Source organism: Brachyistius frenatus, unplaced genomic scaffold (genome assembly GCF_029030835.1).
Source record: "Brachyistius frenatus isolate BFR_SWC_R1_liver_20210118 unplaced genomic scaffold, ASM2903083v1 Contig_156, whole genome shotgun sequence".
In the NCBI taxonomy this organism is placed as follows: domain Eukaryota; kingdom Metazoa; phylum Chordata; class Actinopteri; family Embiotocidae; genus Brachyistius; species Brachyistius frenatus.
This window is the reverse complement of record NW_027210755.1, coordinates 763,452-783,485: the sequence shown is the minus strand read 5'-3', so window position 1 is coordinate 783,485 and position 20,034 is coordinate 763,452. Positions and strand designations below refer to the sequence as shown.

The following is a 20,034-nucleotide window of genomic DNA, read 5'->3' as shown; positions in this document are numbered from 1 at the left end:
CGCTGCAATTTAACGAAACACTCTGGAGACTGCGGAGTGTTTCTTTCCTTCTTCTTCTTCTTCACTATAAGGTGTTTGCTGTGAAGCGAGGAAGAAAAAAAAAAAGCAGGAGAAAGACGAGAAGGGGTGAGAAGAGAGTGATCAGAGAGACTGTGAGTCACACGAGCTGCTCTGCCAGCCGTCTGCATCTTCTTGGTGCGCGAGCCGCGTCGCATGTGCAGCGTTCCTCTCCACGAACACACCGGCTCACTGCATCAGAAGTGGTCTGGACGCAAGGCCAAACGCAGCCAGCTCAATCCAGCATCGACGCGTCTTTACAACAAGCGCTGCGGCATGACACCTTCCTGGCACTGCCGTGGCCTCGGGACGACCTCGAACACGCACCTGAGTGTGTAGGACGGCTAACCTGGCCACAGGCTCGCAGCCAGTCGCCCGCAATATCACACTCATCTGTCTGTTGCCATTTTCTTGCTTTTTTTAATGCGCGTCTCTCTCTCTCTCTCTCTCTCTCTCCTCTTCAGACACACACACACACACACACACACACACACACACACACACACACACACACACACACACACACACACACACACACACACACACACACACACACACACACACACCGTTCTTGTAGCCCTCATGCACTTTCTATATCCCGGTCATTCCTCTCACACACACATACTACACCCTCTCTGCAACTCGGGCCGACATGCCAGACACAGTTAGAGTCCAAAAGCCACTTAGCACTAAGACGCAGCAGCTGTTTGCTCTGGCCTGCTGTCCCACACTGCCAACTTGAAGGCCACAGTAGAAAGAGACACACTCCTCCGCCTGCTCACATTGTTCCATGGCAACTGAGGTTTCAGGATCATGTTTATGTGCGTGCGTGTTTGTGAGAGTGTGTGTGTGTGTGTGTGTGTGTGTGTGTGTGTGTGTGTGTGTGTGTGTGTGTGTGTGTGTGTGTGTGTGTGTGTGTGTGTGTGTGTGTGTGTGTGTGTGTGTGTGTGTGTATGCGTGTGTGTGTGTGTGTGTGTGTGTGTCTCAAAGACAGAGCTTCCCACACAGGATACACTTTTTATGGTTTGTGTGCCTCTGGCGCAAACTTGAAAGCAGCTAGCTTTATTTCTGGGAGGATATGTCAATAAAGTTCTTGAAACTTTTTCTCGTTGCTCCAGTTATTTTTAAGGTCTTTGTAGCAGCCGATCTCGGGCCAGTTGCGCTCCGCTGCGATGATATGTTGTCTTTGGCTGGTGCTGAAGGTGGAACTGATCATGGTTCAGAGACGAGCTGGTTAAGGGCAGCACCGGGCCACACACAACAAGCACATACCAGGGAGTTTTACATGCTCTGCCAGCCAAGAGGCTTGCTTCACACAAGCTGCAGGGCTGTGTGGGAGGATGGGGCTCTTTTTTCTGCTTTCAAAAATGAAGTTGTACCGTGTGAGACACCGATCGCAGCCACCCACTCTCCGAAACAGACACACTGGCCTTCGTCATCTCCGCAATAAGCCGAGCCCCCTACCTCCGTCCCTTCCTTCTGTCCTCCAACTCCCACTGATCTCTCTGTCCCCCCCCCCCCCCCACCGCTGCTCTCCTCCGCTCTGCTCTTCCTCCCCTGGTTGCCCGGGGTTGGGGACTGATGTCATGAGAGCCCCCGGCAGGATGAAAGGAAGGGAAGCAGGCACGCTGAGGCCCCAGTGCGGCTGCCGGACTGACACGGCGGTTACTTAAAAGAAGAGATATCTCACTGGCACGGCGACAAAGACTCGAAGCAGTCTGGGCCACCGATGAAAAAGCCAGTGGCATGATTTCATGTTCCAGAGGAGCTGCCAAAACTCGCAGTGTATGTGTGTGAAGAGACAGCGAAGGGAAGAAAGGGAGGGAGGCCAATTCTGAGAAAGTCGAGCAGCGGGGAGGAAACGACAACTAAGAATATGTTATTGACTGCAATAAATAGTTCAACAGGAGAACTGATACATGTGTGCAGAGGTGTGAGCGTGATTTACAGCATTCACAAACACCTCGCACAGAGCACACACTCGATAAGCTGCAGTTAAAGAGAAGTACCTACTTGCAGCTCTGCAGTTCAGCTTTAAAAGCGAGCCAGATAAAGAACCTCTCAGATCACAGTTAGTTGGAGTGGGAACCCGTGTTGCTGTTGGTTTTCCTGCTGTTGGGGGAGGGGCCACTGCTGTGGCACACAGAGGTCAGAGGTTTAACAGTCCTGCAGCTCTCACAGGAAACAGACAGGAAGTGCAGGAAAAAACTGTGTACATATATATGACACGCCAGCACTTTAGTGAAGTTCGCACATGGACTTCAGAGGCTGGTTCGCCTGACCTCTTTTCCTCGTACTACTAATATTTTAGATGTCGGAGCATCTGGCTGCGACAATAAGAGTGTCCTGAAATCCCCGAGTCACATAGCTGAAGATCCGAGTACAAGTTAAATCACAGTAGTACCAAGCAAAATTGTTCCGAGTTAAATTTCAGCAAACCTCAAACCAAAAACACTGGAAATAAAATGAGGAAATGTTGAAACCACAGGCTAGGCACAGCATAGATTTATTATTTCCCCTACTCTGGTGGAGAGGTCATCTGTTTTCTACCTGAACTACTTCCTCAATTAAAATGTTCCTCTTAAAGCTGGCTGGGTGACCATATATGCATCAGCCTGTGAGGACTGGCCACTCTAACCACTGCAAAGCCTCTTCCTCAAACTCAGTCATCTCTAAATAGAGGAGGGAATGCCCATCGCTGCATGTTGACCAGCTCCGGAGCACAGCTGGGGGGCCTTGTGTTCCCAGACACTTTATATTTAGGCGTGCATTAGAGTAAACAGCATCTTTTCTCTTGCAGTTCGGTTGTGTGTGTTCGCTGGGATGCTGTAATTGAGTGGAATCTAAATTGACCAGACAAGACCCGACACTGTTGGTGGCAAAGTGGCAGCAAAGTGGAGTGGGCTCTCTTGGGTTCAGTCAGGGGCCAGTTGGGTAGGGCAGGAGGGGGGCGGGGGCTACCGAGCATGCGGCCAGACCAGGCGGGGCGAGTGTGTAAGAGCGAGCGTAGTATCCGGAGTGGGGCTGGGCAGAGTGAGCGGACTGGCAGGGGGTAAACACTGCACTGTCTGGGCCTGGCAGAAGCGGCAGAAGCAGCAGTGCCAACGCAAAGCACCCAGCTGTGTTCGGGCCCCGGGCGAAGGTTTGTCAAGATGCAACAATGGGCTTTCCCTGCTCTAATTATAGTCCCGGCTGAATAAACACAGAGGAAACCGAGGGGTCTGGTGGTTGGAGGGGCTGGCTGGAGGCCAACGGGTCACAGGCCGAGGTCCCTGCCATCCTCACTACGGTGTCCTTTATCAAAACACCGAACCCAGAACGTATAAAAATGGCCAGCTCATTAGCGCTCTGCTTTAACTGGGTCCGCTGAGCGGAAGCCGCAGGTCTCTCATACTGGGGGTGTCGTCCCGGCTCAGTTGGCGAAGGCACATGCCATGTGTCCACAACATGCTGGACGTGAATGTGGCCCCGTCACATAGTGCATCATCCACCCTTCCCGTGGTTCATGTCTCTCTTTTAGATTGCAGCAGAAAGTCGTAATCGCATATTAAAACTAAGAACCCGGTTGTCAATCAATCAAAGGCATGTGCCACAGATTCATGGACCATATTGGACTCCACTAATTCACCACTGAATTTCTATAACATGGTCAAGAGTCACAAATCAGTTTTAAAAAGACTGAACTTGAACTACAGTCTCCATGTGTGTTATGCTAGGAGCAGCTATAGTAGCCTTGAGGCTGTACCCATCCTTTCATACTTACAGTCCTCAGCCTACCATTAAAAAACATTTAAAACTAGGGATGGGGCACGAGTTTGGAATAGCTGTAATAACCGATGAGTATATGCGACTATCGCTCTTCCTTATTTCCCTTGTTGTTATTGGCGTCTGGTTGTAATGCGTTACTCCAGCAGGTGGCGGTAATGCGGCGAATATTCAATTAAAAGTTAAACAGTTCAGAGAATTTCCAATCGTAATTAGATGTAGAAATATAGCTATATAAAATAGAAATCCCCATTCCTATTAAAAACCATTATCTTCCTACAGACTGAAACCATGTCAGTCTACTGTTAACAGGGCTAAGTGGTAAACGGAGTCCACTCTGGAATTGTTGACTTGTCCTCAAACATTAATTGAAGACTATTAACTATTGAGCAAAGACACCTGTCACAACAATAGGGTTTTCATTTCAGTCGAAGAGGACTTTGAGTGCCGAACTTTACGTGAGTTTTTCAGGTTTCAATACGAGTATGCATCATCTAGGTGGCAGCAGCCATCTCAAAACAAAGTGCACCATCAGCCTGTCTGCAAGGGCTCCTTAAATTATGAATGGCTGCCATCTTTCTGTCACTGGGAATTCACAGGATAAATTAGACTACAACAAATACCCCCCTCCCTCCTTCACCCCCACCCCTCCTCCAGGGAATGTTGGTACATTCCATTAAGAGGAACACTTAATTAAAGCCTGATAAAACACCACTCGGAGACTCCGGAGGGGTCGGGACTTTGGGAGGGAGGGAGGGAGGGAGGATGTGGGAGGGGGGGGGCTTGTGAGAGACGAGGGAGGGATTCACTTCACCCACTTTCTAGCAGCAATGGGAAGTCAGAAACAAAATAAAATGAAATCATCCTTCCGTGAATTGTTTCTGGCCACAGAAGATCAAAGATAAATTCTGAACAGGGTTTAATTAAGTACAAAGAAAGGAATTTTCCTTTACTTCAGCGTGGCAGAGGAGACTGTCGACACACACACACGCACACACACGCACACACGCGCACACACACACCTCATATTCATGGTGCCAAATATCTCAAAACCTCAACAATAAATGAATACACCTGACAGTGTTGTTGTCTATTTTGATCTGTACCCTCAAGACAGAAATCCAATTGTCATTGTTTCAGTGTATTCATGGCCCAAGAAGTGAAAAGCGTCTGTAGATAAAATCAAAACTCTGGCTGTTCTGTGCCTTAAAAGTCAATGATTATTTTTACCCTGAATATACCAGACAACCTTCCAATATGAAATGAATAAAGCATTTGATCTAAAATAAGCATTAATACCACAAATCTATTTACACATTAAGGTCTCAAAATGACTCAACTGCAATATGTTTTAACGAGACTGAGATGATTTTATTGCATTACTCAACTCGCCTACAGTGGGTTTTTTTTTGTACGCACACAGAGTGAATGCAAAGTGACAGTCTAGAGTGCAGTGCATACAGTATTTTCCACTGACCTCCTGCAGAAAGTTTAAACTGTTGCTATAGCTGCAACTATGCGTCCACTGCCGTGCTACTTTATTAGCTTTCTAAGAAGGTGTGCGTCAGTGGCGAATAAAATGACCCGTGGAGGTTAAGTGGGATTAATGCAGCTGGTGAGACACTGGCAAGACACAGAAACTTGAAAAGCATAAACCAAAAGTTCTTTACCTTTCCCAGCACAGTGAGGCAACTGGGGTCCAGCTCCGGTTGCTCGAGCTTCACCACTCCGACCCAGCCATACTCGTACAGGTCCTCTTCATCATTATTGTTACATAGTCCCAAAGGATGCATCTGCAAAGAGGATACAAAGGGATAGATAAGGATTTAACACCAGCACTTGTCATGCACTAAAAACTGGTTCTGGAACGAGATGCAAGAAAGTCTCAGATAAACGTGTCGTAAGGTCAAAAGGCCCAAATAGGGAACCAAGTTTGCGGGTTTAAGGGTTGGAGGCATGGGGGTAAACTAAGGCCCAAATCCATTTCCCATCCTGTGGCCATCCACGAGTGCCCTCTACTGGGTTGTGGCCCTTCACAGCAGAGCTAGAGCTAATTAGCTTAAAATCTTAAACTAATGAAATGGGGCACCACTTGTTGCATCAACGGTAGCCGCAATTCTCCTACGTTATTATTATAAAGTTCGTAAGTCTTCGGAATTTAATTATTCAATTTATGGAAATATACAGCATGATGACAAAATCAGAGAATCAACTATTAATGCTCACGAGCAAGACTTTATTCAATCTGTTTGAACCAGATATAACTTTATTATCCCAATGCTGCAATTTAACATTACAAAATGTATCTTATGGACCATTTTTGCTTCAGTTTGCAAATCATTCTTCAAGGACTCCGTTTGGAGTCTGCATCTGAAAACTCTCTGTTTGGAGGGCTTGATGACCTCTAACCCTCTAACCCTCCATCCCTAAAAGAAACGGGACACCCTACCTAGTGGTCGGGAAATGGTGGGGGCCTAAAAATTTAGAACTGCACTAACTATCTTTGATACACCCCCTCCCCTTTTGAGGGAATATGGCAATTTATATTATCCATAATTAAGCACAAGAACATTATACATCTTCAAACTATTTGCAGTGTGCTTAGAAATCACGCGGGATCCAAACATACAGTAGAGCACTCGAGCTGACCTCTCAAAGAATAGCAGCAGATAAGCAAAACTGGGATTTATGTGCTTTCATGGTTCTGCTGATGCGGCAGATTTTTTTTTCCTGGATTTCTACTTAAGGAAAAGTGCACTAAGTCTACTTACATTCTTTACCACCTCAAATGATTAATGTTGCTGCCATTGCTATTGTGCTTGTGCATACACACACAATGACCGGCTGCATTTTATCTTCTCATTAAATTGGAAAGGTGGCTGCTGATGTTTCACACCAAAGCACAGCAAACACTTGTCCATCAGACTTCCCTCAGATGTCAGCTCATTACACTTAAGGCCACTAAATCATCTCAGTTCTCTGCCAAAAAAAAAAGCTCTGCAGGAGCCAGCACCTAGACAATATCTTAAAAGGAGATTGAAGGTGAAGGAAGGCAGACATCACCAACACTGACTCACTTCCTGTGTCCCCCCAGACAGTAGCAAAGTATCACAGGAAGAAGAAATCTTTAACCCACAGTTTGACATCAAGAGCCCAGAAGCATTTCTATCAACAGTCATTGCAGACCATCATTTGAACAGAGCAATAAAAAGATAGAAACACAAACCAAAAAGAAAATGAAAAGAAAAACTGGGGGACAACTACAGCTGTCGGCCATTCACTAAGATGAACTAACGATCTGGCCAAACAAGGTGGGATTAAAACTGTAACCAAGTGGAGTCCCCGAATCTTGGATCCGTTCCCTCCCCTGGCAACGGTGCAAAGACAAGCTCCTGTATTAGCATTAGAAGTAGGCCAAACTGACCCGCGGGCCACTTATCCTATTAACCCAATGACCACGGCACCCCAATCAGCACACACCGAGGGTCCGAGCCCTTAGGCCGCTCTGATGACCTCAGATACCCTTCTCCCATCGGTGACCCCTGACCCTTGAACCCCACTTCATCACGTTGGGAGCAGGTTAGTTGTGCAGCCGGTCAATTGAAGAGATATTCAGAAAGAGCCCCTGGTCACTTCAGTGCCACAAGGCTGAGGGGGTCAAGCCCCTGACCTGGAGGTTTTTTTTGGGGGGAGACTTAGCGAAGAGTAAAGGGGTCAAATGCAAATTCGGTGGACTTATTGAGGAGTCATAGGGAAGGAATGTGGGCAACGTGTGCCGTTCTGGAGCTCAGCGAGGTAGCATCTTTCCCTCTCTGCCTCGGGGGTGAAATCTGACAAAGAGGCACCAGTTTTTGGAGACATGAAGACAATCCTATAGCTTTAAGGCATCAAAGTAAGAATGGCATTTAAGACGAAAGACATCTATTCCACACACAGTCCGTCTTAGACTCCGAATTGCACCTTTACAGGAAAAGAAAATCCTTGAATCCTCCACATCAGGCCTCCCACACACCGACAGAAACGTGAAGGATTGGGCTCCGATGTCCAATCACAACCCTCTGAAACAAACGGAGCATCCTCGTAGCAGAGTAAAGAACACCAACGAGGAGGTCATCATCAAAGCTGCTGTGACTCCAAAGCAATTTTCACAAGTACAAATGGCTGCGTTTCAGAGGATTCGCTGCTGCTTTCTCTCATGTACACACAGGTGAGCCGAGAGCTGCAGCGCTCTGCCTCGCTGTTTGCAAGATGGATATCGGCCTCAGGCTGACGCAGGCAAAAAGGCAGCGCAGGTATACATTACATACACATTTGGTATGATAATTTCAGAGCATGCTCTCCCTTCTCAGCTTGTGGAGGACGCCAAAATTGAAGGGGAGGACAAAGATAAAAGAGTTTAACCTTGTCCAGGTTCCAGTCAACCTGCGTATCCCGACCTGCTCCCCCCCACCCCCCTCCAACCCACATCATCATCACAAACCGGAACATTTCTCCGTTGCTCACCGCACATCTCAGTCAACTAAGGTAACATTTTGAAATTCATGCGAGATACACCGCGAGCGTGCTGCTGGGGAGGAAGCGGAGTGAGTCGGTGTGGGAGGAGATCTGAAGAGAGTCTCCATCTAAACCAGGACCAGGAAGTGGAGCGCTGCTGGCTGTGTGATCATGACCTCTCTCTCCTGCTTGGCTAGCAGCTTGGATGGCAGTGGGGAGCCCCGCCTGCGCCCCTGGGCCCTGAACACTAGGCCATTGTGCGGGGGCTCTTGCACTCCAAATGGGACAGTGTTGTTGTTGTGGACCATGTTGTTATTTTAGAGGCTGGCCATTGCACCATTATCTCCACCACAGGGATTTTTCTTTTTTGTCAGATGTTGACGTAGGCGTTGATGGATGTGGGGACGGGGAGCAGAAGGAAAAGGTTTGGATGAGAGATGGTGATCTGGTGAAGTGGGTCACAGCTACTGGCCGTGCACACAAAAGAGTAACGAGCGCATATGCAAACGTGCCCACACACACACACACACACACACACACACACACACACACACACACACACACACACAAAATGAGACTGTTCGCTCTTGTGTTCCAACTACTAGCTTTCCCCGCTAGGCCCCAAATCACACAAGCTCAGCCCACTGGAAACACCCGCTCGCTCCACTTTGTTCCACTTCGCTCTGCTCCTTCGTACCGAGCTTTGGGTAAAGGGCATCTGGCGCCCCCTAAGTGCCACAAGGGGGGCGGCTCTTGTTCTGCCCGGCCTGTCCTGCCCCTGGGGAAGGCAGCCTTTCACATGAATATCTCGTTACACAGGCCACACTCTCAATGAAATGCTGGCAGGGGTTTGAACTCCACCTGTCACTCAAGCTAGCCACGCCCCCTCCAGCCAATCCCACCTCCACCTGGAGGGAAAGTTCTTGTTCATTTGTGATACCATCTTCTTAATTAATCCCTTAGAATATGAAAAGTCAAACTATGGTGAAGCAGTTGCAGTGACTTTTTTTTTGTCATTGTAATTTTTAAAAGTAAAAAAAAAAAAAAAAAAGTGCTATTGCTGAGTTTTGTACGTCAGGTTTGCATGGCAATTTATTTACATTTTTTTATACATTTTCAGACCAAATGTAATCATAAAACAAGAATGAAAGTTCAAATGTAAATCTAAAGATAAAATGGTTTAATTATATTTTGGAAAAGAAGACAAAACTTTATGTCACTGCAAGTCCTTTATGGTCGAAGAGGTGACCTGATAACTGTTGGTAATTGGATCAAAACAGGGCCCTACTTCTAAAAAAAAACTCCCACCATCACCGCCCGCGAACCCCCACCCCCACCCCTCTCACCCCCCAGCTCTCAAAGGAAATCAAAATGCAAGTCACACCATCCAATGCCATTCTTCTCCGTCTGTCTGTGACACAATTCGCTCAGCCTTTGATCATACAACAACCACTTCTACTGCCTCCTCCGTTTCCCTCCTCCCCTCGCCACAACCCCTTTTCCTCTCTTCTTCTAAATTATTGGTGGCCCTGGTTACAGCCCCCACATTACCCCCCCTCCTTCCTCCTGCACGTCCAAAACAGTCACCCTACTCTGCCCTCACCACGCTGTAGTGACCTGCCATGAAAGAGCTGCTCTGCTGTGTAGTTATGCAGGTTTTTTTGTACAGATTCTATTCTCACTTGCACGTCAGCGTGGACAGTAATGGTCGACAGAAAAAGCAATCATCGGCAAATCGTTTTTTTTACTTTACTGAACTTTTTAAAAATCATCAGAATGCTTTTAAGATCTCAATAACATCTCCAAACATCAGTGTTAGTACATGACAAATCCCCAAAACACGCTTTTTTTGAGAGATAGAAATTTGTAGAGCCCGACTGATACTGGAGTTTTGGAGCCAATGCCGATATGAGGAAGTAGAAAAATGTTGTGGATGTATCAACCGAAATGTGGTCATAAGACGTGCCAAAGATATGGAATGGAGACAACATACGTCATAGTTTAACAATAAACTGTATTATCCAAAATAAAATCACAGTGAGCCTCACTTGGAGTATAATATTATATCGAACTATAAATAGAAAAAAGAAATAGAAAAATGCATAATTATCAAGTATCTTTGTCTGAATTCTGGCACATACTTGACAACATAAATGCCGACACCAACACATCTGTGATAGGCTGATATCAGCCAGTAAAAGAGGCCGACTGATAAATCCGTCGGGCTCCTGTAATTTCAAAAAGGTGATGCTCCACTCCTGCTTTTAGCTCCACCAGTGGGGAACTTGAAGGAACACGGTGCTCATTGGGCACCAACATCTAACATTGCAGAAGAATTTGCTGAACTGCATGTTTATTTAAAGTTATACACTTGCTGAAAGTCGGTGCATCGTATGCAAAGCATTACAACAAGGCTTCAACACACCAGGAGCTCAAAACATCAAAGGCAAGTAGGTGGATTGAAGAGGAGGATGATCCCTGAGCTAAGCCCATCTATACAAGATGCAGATATAGACTTGCACTGAATGCTCTTGAGGCATTAACTGTAAAAAGTCTTATTAGAAATGTGGAACAACAATGTTTCACTTAAAGCTGTTCCAAGGCTTCTTGCAGTGGCATTTAGGTCACAGCGAGGGCGAGCTTCTGTCCTAACAATCAAAGCTGCTTTGTTGTCTGAGGGCATGCCAGCTACAGACAATTTTTACGGGATCTTTGTGAAGCTGGCTGAATGATTAACCGCACAGATCTGTTGTTCTTTGGATTCTTTTATACATTTTGGAAGACGAGCTGGCACCCATTTCACATGCACACAAAATCTCCGAAAAGAAAAACCTGGGCACGACGCCAGTCCTCGCACCCACCTGCTTCCCCGGTGCCGTGCGTGTGTTTACGTATCTCTGTTTGAGCACAGGCGTGTGGAGAAGGTCCGTGTGCAGCCTGAAACACATCATGGGTGACCGAGGGGTAACTCGGTGGCATCTCTCACTGACCGTCCGCTCGCCGTGAACTCGTTCACCCCAGCGACGGAGCATCCCGCCCACCTCCCCGAGCCTTTAATTCAGCTGACCCCTCCAACCTCCTCCGACGCCCCTCCTCATCACCACCTCCTCCAAAACCTTCCCCTCCCCAGCACTGTGCTTCAGCCTCCCCTCGCTATGGGGGGGGGGGGGGGGTATTGTCAACTTCCTGGAATAACACACCAGTCTTGCCAGCAGAGGTGGTGGGCGGTTGTGTTGAGGGCATATCTGATCACAGCTCACAGAGTCTCCCCCGGAGGACCTGTGGTGTCTGTCAGAGTCTCATAACACGCACAAATCTCAGAGCTGTTTTGGAAGAGAAAAAATAAATTCCAGAGTTGTCTGCAGAAGAATGGTCAGAGCAGAGAAGAAGACACACAGAGAGATCCACAGTTACACAGCCTTGAGCCTCAGTACATCTGCAGACTGTCATAATGTAGCAGAGCATATATGAAAAAACGTATATATATATATATATATACATACACACACACACACACACATATATATATACGTGTATACACACACACACATATATATGTATATATATATATATATATATACATATGTATGTGTATCTATGTCTATATATGTATGTGTGTGTGTGTTTGTGTGTGTATATATATATATATATATATACACATACATATATAATGGGATTTGTGTCTGCTTGAATTCGCAAATAATGACTCTGTAGATAAACCATTAGTTCGATAAAGATGTCCTTTTTAAGCCTTTTAACTTGTCTCCGTGGTATTTTTTACGCAGTCAAACTCGTGGTTGAGCATTTCTACTTTGCAGTTTGCCAATATCAGTGTGAAAACCATTATGTCACAAGCCTAAGGAACCAATCCTGTCAGCTTGCAAGGTGGGACTTTATCAAGCCGCTGATGGGGAGGGTGGAAATAGAAGCTGGGACTTTTTGCATGTTCATAGATCTGCACATACTGAATTAAGGGGAAGGTGTAGAGTCATGTGTGAGCCACCTAAAGTCATTAAAGACATTAAAGGGTATAATTGATGCCCAGAGAAAGACTAGAATTCAGCTGCAACGGATGATCATTTTCATCAATAATTGATTAATCAATCTGTCAAATTTTAAAACTACTAAAGTGTGCTCATTACAAATTGTCTGGTGTTGTTTTTTTTTGGAAAACAACAAGTATCTTGACAACTTTGACTTTCACCAAAACAATAAAAACACCAAACTAATGAGTCTAAATTACTGTAACAACTGCAAACCGGCACATAACATGGATGCTCAATTACGTACCATCCAGCTAACAAGAATAAAACGGCTGGCTACATCACACAAACCACCACAGCGTCAACACAGCAGCAGCTCTTCCACCAGCCTCTGTACTGCCACTTCCCTGACAGCAAACTGGTGTCGGTCATCTTCCCCCCCGCTGAGCCCTGCAGGGCAGATACGGAAGCCTGCTTTGACCAATTACAAACGTGCTGGTGCTTAACCCACAACACCACCAGCTCTTAGTAACATGGACACAAATGACCTCTCTGTGCCAGCAGTTCAGACCGGCAGGAAACATAATGAGGGTGAAACACACGAGGCAAAGGTGTTTGTTCTGGTGAGCAAACGTGGCATCCTGATTTATATAAAAATGTGAGAAAATACTTTCACTCACACTCTCTCTGTCACACTCACTCTCTCTCACACACACACACACACACACACACACACACACACACACACACACACACACACACACACACACGCTTCATTTTCCAACTACCAAGTCTGTCTCACCAGCTGCTGTATCTACAAATAACAGGGCTGCACACAAACTAATGATTTACAGTGATACAAATACAATACAACTGAACACACAAACTGAATGTTTGCCATCATTATACACAGCAAGCTTATAATTTGCACGACGTATGTAGAAGTCATAAGTCGAAGGCCTCCACCTCTTCATGTGGAATGCGTCTTCTACCTTTCCTCCCTCCACATCACCTGTGTTTCACTATCACACCTTCCCCCGCTAGCCCGCAGACACACTGTCCGAAACCCTGAAGAGCTCAGACATCATGTTAGACAGAGGAAGGAAATCAAAGTCTGACTCTCGGCCTTAATCCAAAAGATGACCTGGAAAAAAAAAAAAAAAAAAAAACTTCCATGGAAGCAGGCAAGGACAGGGAGCGTCTCTGCAGCATCATTTTAGCTCAGGCTCTGTGAGGTTAAGCTTCGTGATGCATGTTTACAGACCTCACCGGTAGGATTTACAGCGAGGGTTCTTGGCTGCAGACAGGTTGGAGTTCCCATCAGTCTTAAAAAGGAGACACGTCTGTTTGTTTCTCAACAATTAAATCTCAGGTTTCAGGCAGAACTATTGACCTAACAATGACCCTGAACTTAAATCAAATTTGAGAATCCAATAAGTTACTTTATTAAGTAACTTAATCAATTTATTGGAAGTGAATGTGGGACAGATCAACATTCTTACATCAGAAATGTGTCCACTCTTGGTGAACTTGCTGCACTGCTCTCTAACTTGTCAGTTTTCTGCTATTAAAAAAATGTCAGTCCAGGTATTGAGTGGTTTGCTTTCCAACCAATAAATAATATGCCTTCAAGGCTTGTTGTGGATTCAATTCATTCACTTCATATCACAGTATGTCAGGCAGTTGCAAAACAAAACTACACATGTGGGAGTTTGCTTATCCTCCCTCAGAAGTTCAATGTCAGACTGCACAGGGGGAGGAAATGAGCACACGGAAGGAGCAGGAGTTTTGAATTGCAGCCTTCTATGTATAGCATGCACAAATAGACTCACAAACTTAAATGCATGCACTAACACACTACATTCACATGCAAACCATCCCCTCTCACTCTCTCAGTCACTCTTTGCCCCTCTCTGTCGCTCTCTGCCTCTCTTTCCCAGCCCTAGAAATAACTTCAAAGAGGGCTGGTAGCCTTGAGGAGAGAGGGAGCGGGATCCAGTTACAGCGGAGCAGCTGGGAGGGCCCTACAGGTGGGGCCGACACTCCTCCTCCTGTAACACTAGCACTGTAAAGGGATCCCTCTGCTTCTCTCAAATAATAAAGACTTCCTTCCTTTTGTCTTCCCCACTGGGACTAAAGGAACAATTAGCCAAGCAAGTTCTGCATCCACCTTTTATTTTGGCCGACTACAAGAGGGAGTGAAAAAGACAAAACACTGGAGACTAAAAAAATAAAGGGGGATTTGTCAATGTTAAAACATTAATTACATTTTTTTTTTTAGGCAAATTAACTTCAGTCTCTTCTGGTAAGTGAGCTGAAGTGCATCGTATAATCAAAGACAGGAAAATAAAGCTTGAGGATCTCAGTTTTAGTCTCAACACTAAAAGGGAAACTTTTATTTTTGTCAAGGCAGGGCTGAGTATCATATCCATCTTATATCGATATAGTTGGATGTTGTAATATCATGATATGGCATAAGTTAGTATTTTTTTGGTTTTAAAGGTTGCAATACAGCAAAGTGACACCAGCTCACGCGTCGCCGTGATACCGCATCTTCTGAACTGACCAGACAGTTCTTCTGTTATTTGCCACTTTGTTTTTATATCCACACTAATGATGATTCTCTATCATAATCCTGAACGTGTGAATAATTTGGAAAAGCACCAATTATCATCCCTACAGTATCATTGTAATATCGATATCAAGGTAATTGGTCAAAAATATAATATTTGACGTGGCATCCTGATTTATATAAAAATGTGAGAAAATACTTTCTCTCTCACACACACACACACACACACACACACACACACACACACACACACACACACACACACACACACACACACACACACACACACTGTGCCCCCTCCTTAACTTCCCCTGAAAATCACCTCCACACCATCTTCATGGCAACAGGCAAAGCAAACAAGTGTCATGGTTTCAGTGTGAGCAGGGGACGCTGGTGGGGGACACCTAATATCATGTAAATGTCCTGATATGTAGCACAAGGCACTGGGGTTGACAGCTTTAACACTGAGCAGGACGCCGAGCTTGTGACTCTATTAACTCTCCGCGAGTGCATCCCGAAACCGTCAATGGCCCGTGTGTGTGTGTGTGTGTGTGTGTGTGTGTGTGTGTGTGTGTGTGTGTGTGTGTGTGTGTGTGTGTGTGTGTGTGTGTGTGTGTGTGTGTGTACGCACACTCAAAAGTCTCCTTGGTGTCACTTTCAGCTCTTCAGTCTTTAAAACCCAGAGTGACACGAACAAAGGACAGGCCGACTAAAGTTCAGGGGTCAACATTGGGCTGGATGCCACCATTTTCAGGGGAGTGGAAACAACTGCACCCGCTACATGGAAGAGATCGCAGCATTAGTGCGCAAACATAAAGTAACAACAACAACAAGCAAACATATTGCCGTTGTGTGCGAGAGGCTGCTGCCCTTATGAGGACGATTATGAAAGTAGGTGAACACGTGCATAAATTATATGTCAGCATCAAGGTGCCACTGTGAATTAATTAGCATGACTAACAATGTGACAAGCAGAGGGAAATGGGGCTCATTAATAAACAACTCCATACAGCACACAACTGCAGAGTAGCGAGGACACGTGTTCCTTCTCCCCAACAACTTGAAGACGTCTCCGCTTCACAGTCAAGAGGTAATTCTTTGTATTTCAAAAAAATAATAATAACAACAATATGAAAAAATTCATTGATTGTTTTTGTCTAGAAAATACTCATGACAAATTCCCAGAGGCCAAGGTGACATCTTTAAAATTCTAAAAGCCAAAAAAATCTTCACATTTGAGAAATGTAATAAAAAATAAATATTTTTTTTTGCCACAAATATTTTTATATTGTCACAATATATATATATATATATATATATATATATATTTTGTTTTTTTTGCTTGAAACAAATGATCACGTATCAAATGTGTGTCCTTTTCTGCCCGTTGACCTACTGACTGACTCATCCTTCCACAATAACCCTCCACAATATATCAAACAAACATGTTCTGCCTCTGTTCAACACCACATTCAGTGTTTGTGCAGCTAGATGAGGTCCGCTGCCAGCGCCGCCCCAAATATCAGTGGCACCCCCCCCCCCCTCCAGCCCGTCCCATAAAACAAAAGTCAATGTCACTACTTAATGAGCTATGATTAATGCTGCTGCAGAACGGCTGGTGAGGCCTGAGGAGGGAGGACGGAGGCTGGAGGGTGCACATACCTGGCGCGGCCCGCCCGCTCTGTATGTGTGCCTGTGTTGGAGGGCTAAGGGGTTGAGGTTGCTAAAAGTGGACTGAGGGGAGGATTGCAGTCATCAACACCTTGGCTCTGAGTGGTCTTTGATGTTGTGCGGCGTCTTTGATGGCCCCTGCCATGGAGGAATGCTGCTCTCCCTCCCTCCCCTCCCCAAAAAGCCCCCAGAGCTGAGGAATGCGGCGCAAGCTGCTGCTGCTCGGCCTGCTGGAATGGGATTAGAGCATAGGCCCGTATTGCCCTTCCTCTCCTCCACCCACCCCCACCCCCCCCCCATCCTCCCTGCCCTCTTGAGTGGACAACATGGCGGCAACCTTGTCCAGACCATGGACTCAATATAAAAGTGGACGAAGCATCTGGGTCTAAAAAACGAGGCCGATGTGGAATTGCCTTAAACTGCAATATCAGAGTGCCACTAAAAGTTGGCTCCAAAAGCCTCCGGTGCCATAAACAAATTACGTTACAAATTCTCTCAAAGAATTGGAAGTCAACACATTTTTCACAAGCTGTTTTCGGTTTTGCTGCCTTAAGTCACTCTTGGTTTTAAAAATAATCCCGTCATTAATTAGAAAATAAGTCTGAAAAAGCAGTTTTTGGGGGTGTGTCTGTCTGATTGACAGGCCTGTGGCGCAGTCAGGTTTCAGCGATCAGTGGGCGGGACTTAGTATCGTGGGGTTTCCAATCAGATGGAGTTAACCCTCAAACCTGCTCTGAACTAGCAAGATGGCGCTGGCCAAAATCTGAACTCCAGGCTTCATTACGGAAGTTCACAAACCAAATGGCGATGTCACCATTGGTTGCCGCTGGGTCCGTTTTCTACTTCCTCGCTGGGTCCGTTTTCTACTTCCTCGGCGGGAACACTTCATCTGTCTAACTAACAAGCTGATGGAAAGAATTATTTTCATTATCAATTCATCTGTAAACCATTTTCTGAACAGCTGATGAACCATTTAGTCTCTGATGTCAAAAAAAGATCAAAAAGTCCACCCCAACTTCCTAAAGCCGCCAGTGATGTCTTCAAACGTCTGTGTAGTTCAACCAGCTGATCATAACGCAAAGATATTCAGTTTACCGTCACAAGTGAGAAGCTTGAACTATCCACTTTTCTGTCAATTTTAATCAATAGATGAATTTGCTGAGGATTAATTAATCAATCATTTCAGCTCTTCGGCAGTTCAGCACTTCATTTTACACATTAGAACATGCCTTCAGCTCCGGCTTGCTGAAATCACATTATCAATAATAATATTAACATATTTGATGTTGAATGCACTAAACTAAAGTGATTCACACCAGGAAAAGGTCAACATTTACTCAGTAGCCTCAGTTTCTAAAGATGTTAAAGACTATCAGATCACATCACAATTTGAATTTGAAAGTCAGTGGATGACGATATTATATAATAAGCCGGCTCTTTCAATTCTATTTGAGCAGTCTCCATGTGAAGTTTAACATTTCCAAAGTTGAAGCAGTGGTGGCCAGCAGAGATCGAACACGTCCAGGACGGGCCGCTGGCGCGAAGCAAAAAGCTGCACCCAAACCCCGATGCTCTGAGATAGCAGATGAAGGAAATGGAAACACTTCAGATGACCAAAGTCACTTGCCAAAAAATGCACAGCAGCCGCAGCGTTTCAAAGCGGAGCGGCGAACATGAAATCAGAGTGACTTCGCTCTCACACGGCGTGTGTGTGTGTGTGTGTGTGTGTGTGTGTGTGTGTGTGTGTGTGTGTGTGTGTGTGTGTGTGTGTGTGTGTGTGTGTGTGTGTGTGTCAGTTCCAGCAGGAGATGAGAGTTGTAATCCAGCCGCTCTCAAAGGGGGGAGACAGACAGGGCTTTCTGCAAAGGTCGGGTTCATTTTGTCCTCACACACACTTAATGTAGTGAATGACCTTCCAAACGACAACTGCACAAACAAGCCGTTTTGGCCCGGCGTGCCGGTGTCTGTCCGGGCTCGGCCAGACGAAGCCGACCTGAACGTTGGCTCCCAGCGGGCACCGTGTTTGCTGAGGATCGTAGCCGCCCGCCAGCCAGAGCCGAGAGGAATGTGGACTGGACTTACAGTACATGCACATGTTCACGCACTTAAATGAATGTGTACACAGACGGTGGGTTTCATACAGTAACTCCCTCCCTCCCTCCTTACCTCTGCTTCCCCTGTGGCCACAGAGGTTGGGGAGGGAGAGAGGCAGCCAGCATTAGTGTTGGTTTCAGATTTCGGCCGCCTCGGACTTGTTTTCTTTAGGAAACACTTACTGGGGCTCCGACTACACCAGAGGAAGAGCTCACCTGCATCACTTCCGGGTCTGAGGGGTCGAGGTCAGGCTGCACTCTGGGGATGGAGATGAAGAGCGGGCTCACCGTTCAACCACATGTGGAATGTGTTAAGTGTCACCAGCAATTACCTCATGATTTTGTTTCAAATGTACTGACCTTTAAAGAAAACAGGGAGGAATAAGCGGTGGTGGTTTCGAGAGATTGATTTTCCTTGTGAAAACTGGCGCACATAGGATCAGCCTCTGACACTTTCCCAACTCTTTTCTTGGCTCACTTGCCTGCCCCCCCCCCCCCCTGTCTGTCTGCCTTTCTTTCTTTCGCTGGCTCTTATTTCTGTGAATGGCTGCATGATCACCTTTCATGACAACCTAGAGGGGAAGCTCGATCCAGGAGCTCAAGGCCCTCTGAGTAGCTAATGATATTCCAGAGGAAATGAGAATGTGAATAAACAAAGCCGGGGCCATTTCCAGGAATAATGTGAAACATGGAATCAGGGGTGCTTAGATGGAGAGTAGGGAGTCGTCATTTGGCTTCCGACTCATATTCCTTCAGGGGAGACCTTGATGGCAAGAACAGGAGCATCGGAAGCTATTTGGATCCTCTCCAAACCACCAGTTATTTTCTTTTGTTGCAGCTCCAAGGAAAAGACCGGGTCATGCGAGTCTTTCACGCCAACACTAATCATATACCGTGTCTGCTTATATAGGCTAACAAATTGGTAAATTTCAAATAAATAGGTGACGAAAAATCGTATTACAAGAAAGTCAAAGTTGTATTTGAGGTCATCTGGAAAGAGTGTCATAGTTCGGAGCAACAAGTGAGCCTCCATCCCAGTAAACATCCTGGTTACAGTTCTTCATGAACTACATTTAAGGGATATCCACATCTTTTTATTTTCTCTACGTCATGTCTTCATGTTAAAAATTTAGTTTCAGTCAGTAAAATGCTATCAGATGTTTTTAGTTTTTTTAAGTCTCATAGAAACACTGGCCTTTAAAATCCAGCATCAGTCAGTCTCTATAGATATACAGCAGTTGGACACAGCAACTCTGAGGAACATATGGTTTATGGTTTAAGTCCTGTACCAAGCAAAAGGCCAAACACTCTATCCCCGCTTTGGGTTTAGACAGTTAGCTGGACCTCGATCACCTTGAAGACATCACAGGCAGTAACAACTAAACAATTCACTCGCAGA

At 45.8% G+C, this 20,034-nt stretch overlaps 1 protein-coding gene across 3 annotated transcripts in view; it reads right to left on the bottom strand.

Annotated features, from left to right (window-relative positions):
• The window catches only part of znrf3 (zinc and ring finger 3), a 68,842-nt gene that overhangs the window by 26,719 nt on the left and 22,089 nt on the right, over positions 1–20,034 (bottom strand). For all 3 annotated transcript variants that reach the window (XM_069716352.1, XM_069716351.1, XM_069716353.1), the window contains one exon: positions 5,493–5,615. In XM_069716352.1, the coding sequence (XP_069572453.1) occupies positions 5,493–5,615 (123 nt within the window). The remainder of the gene's footprint in view (positions 1–5,492; positions 5,616–20,034) is intronic.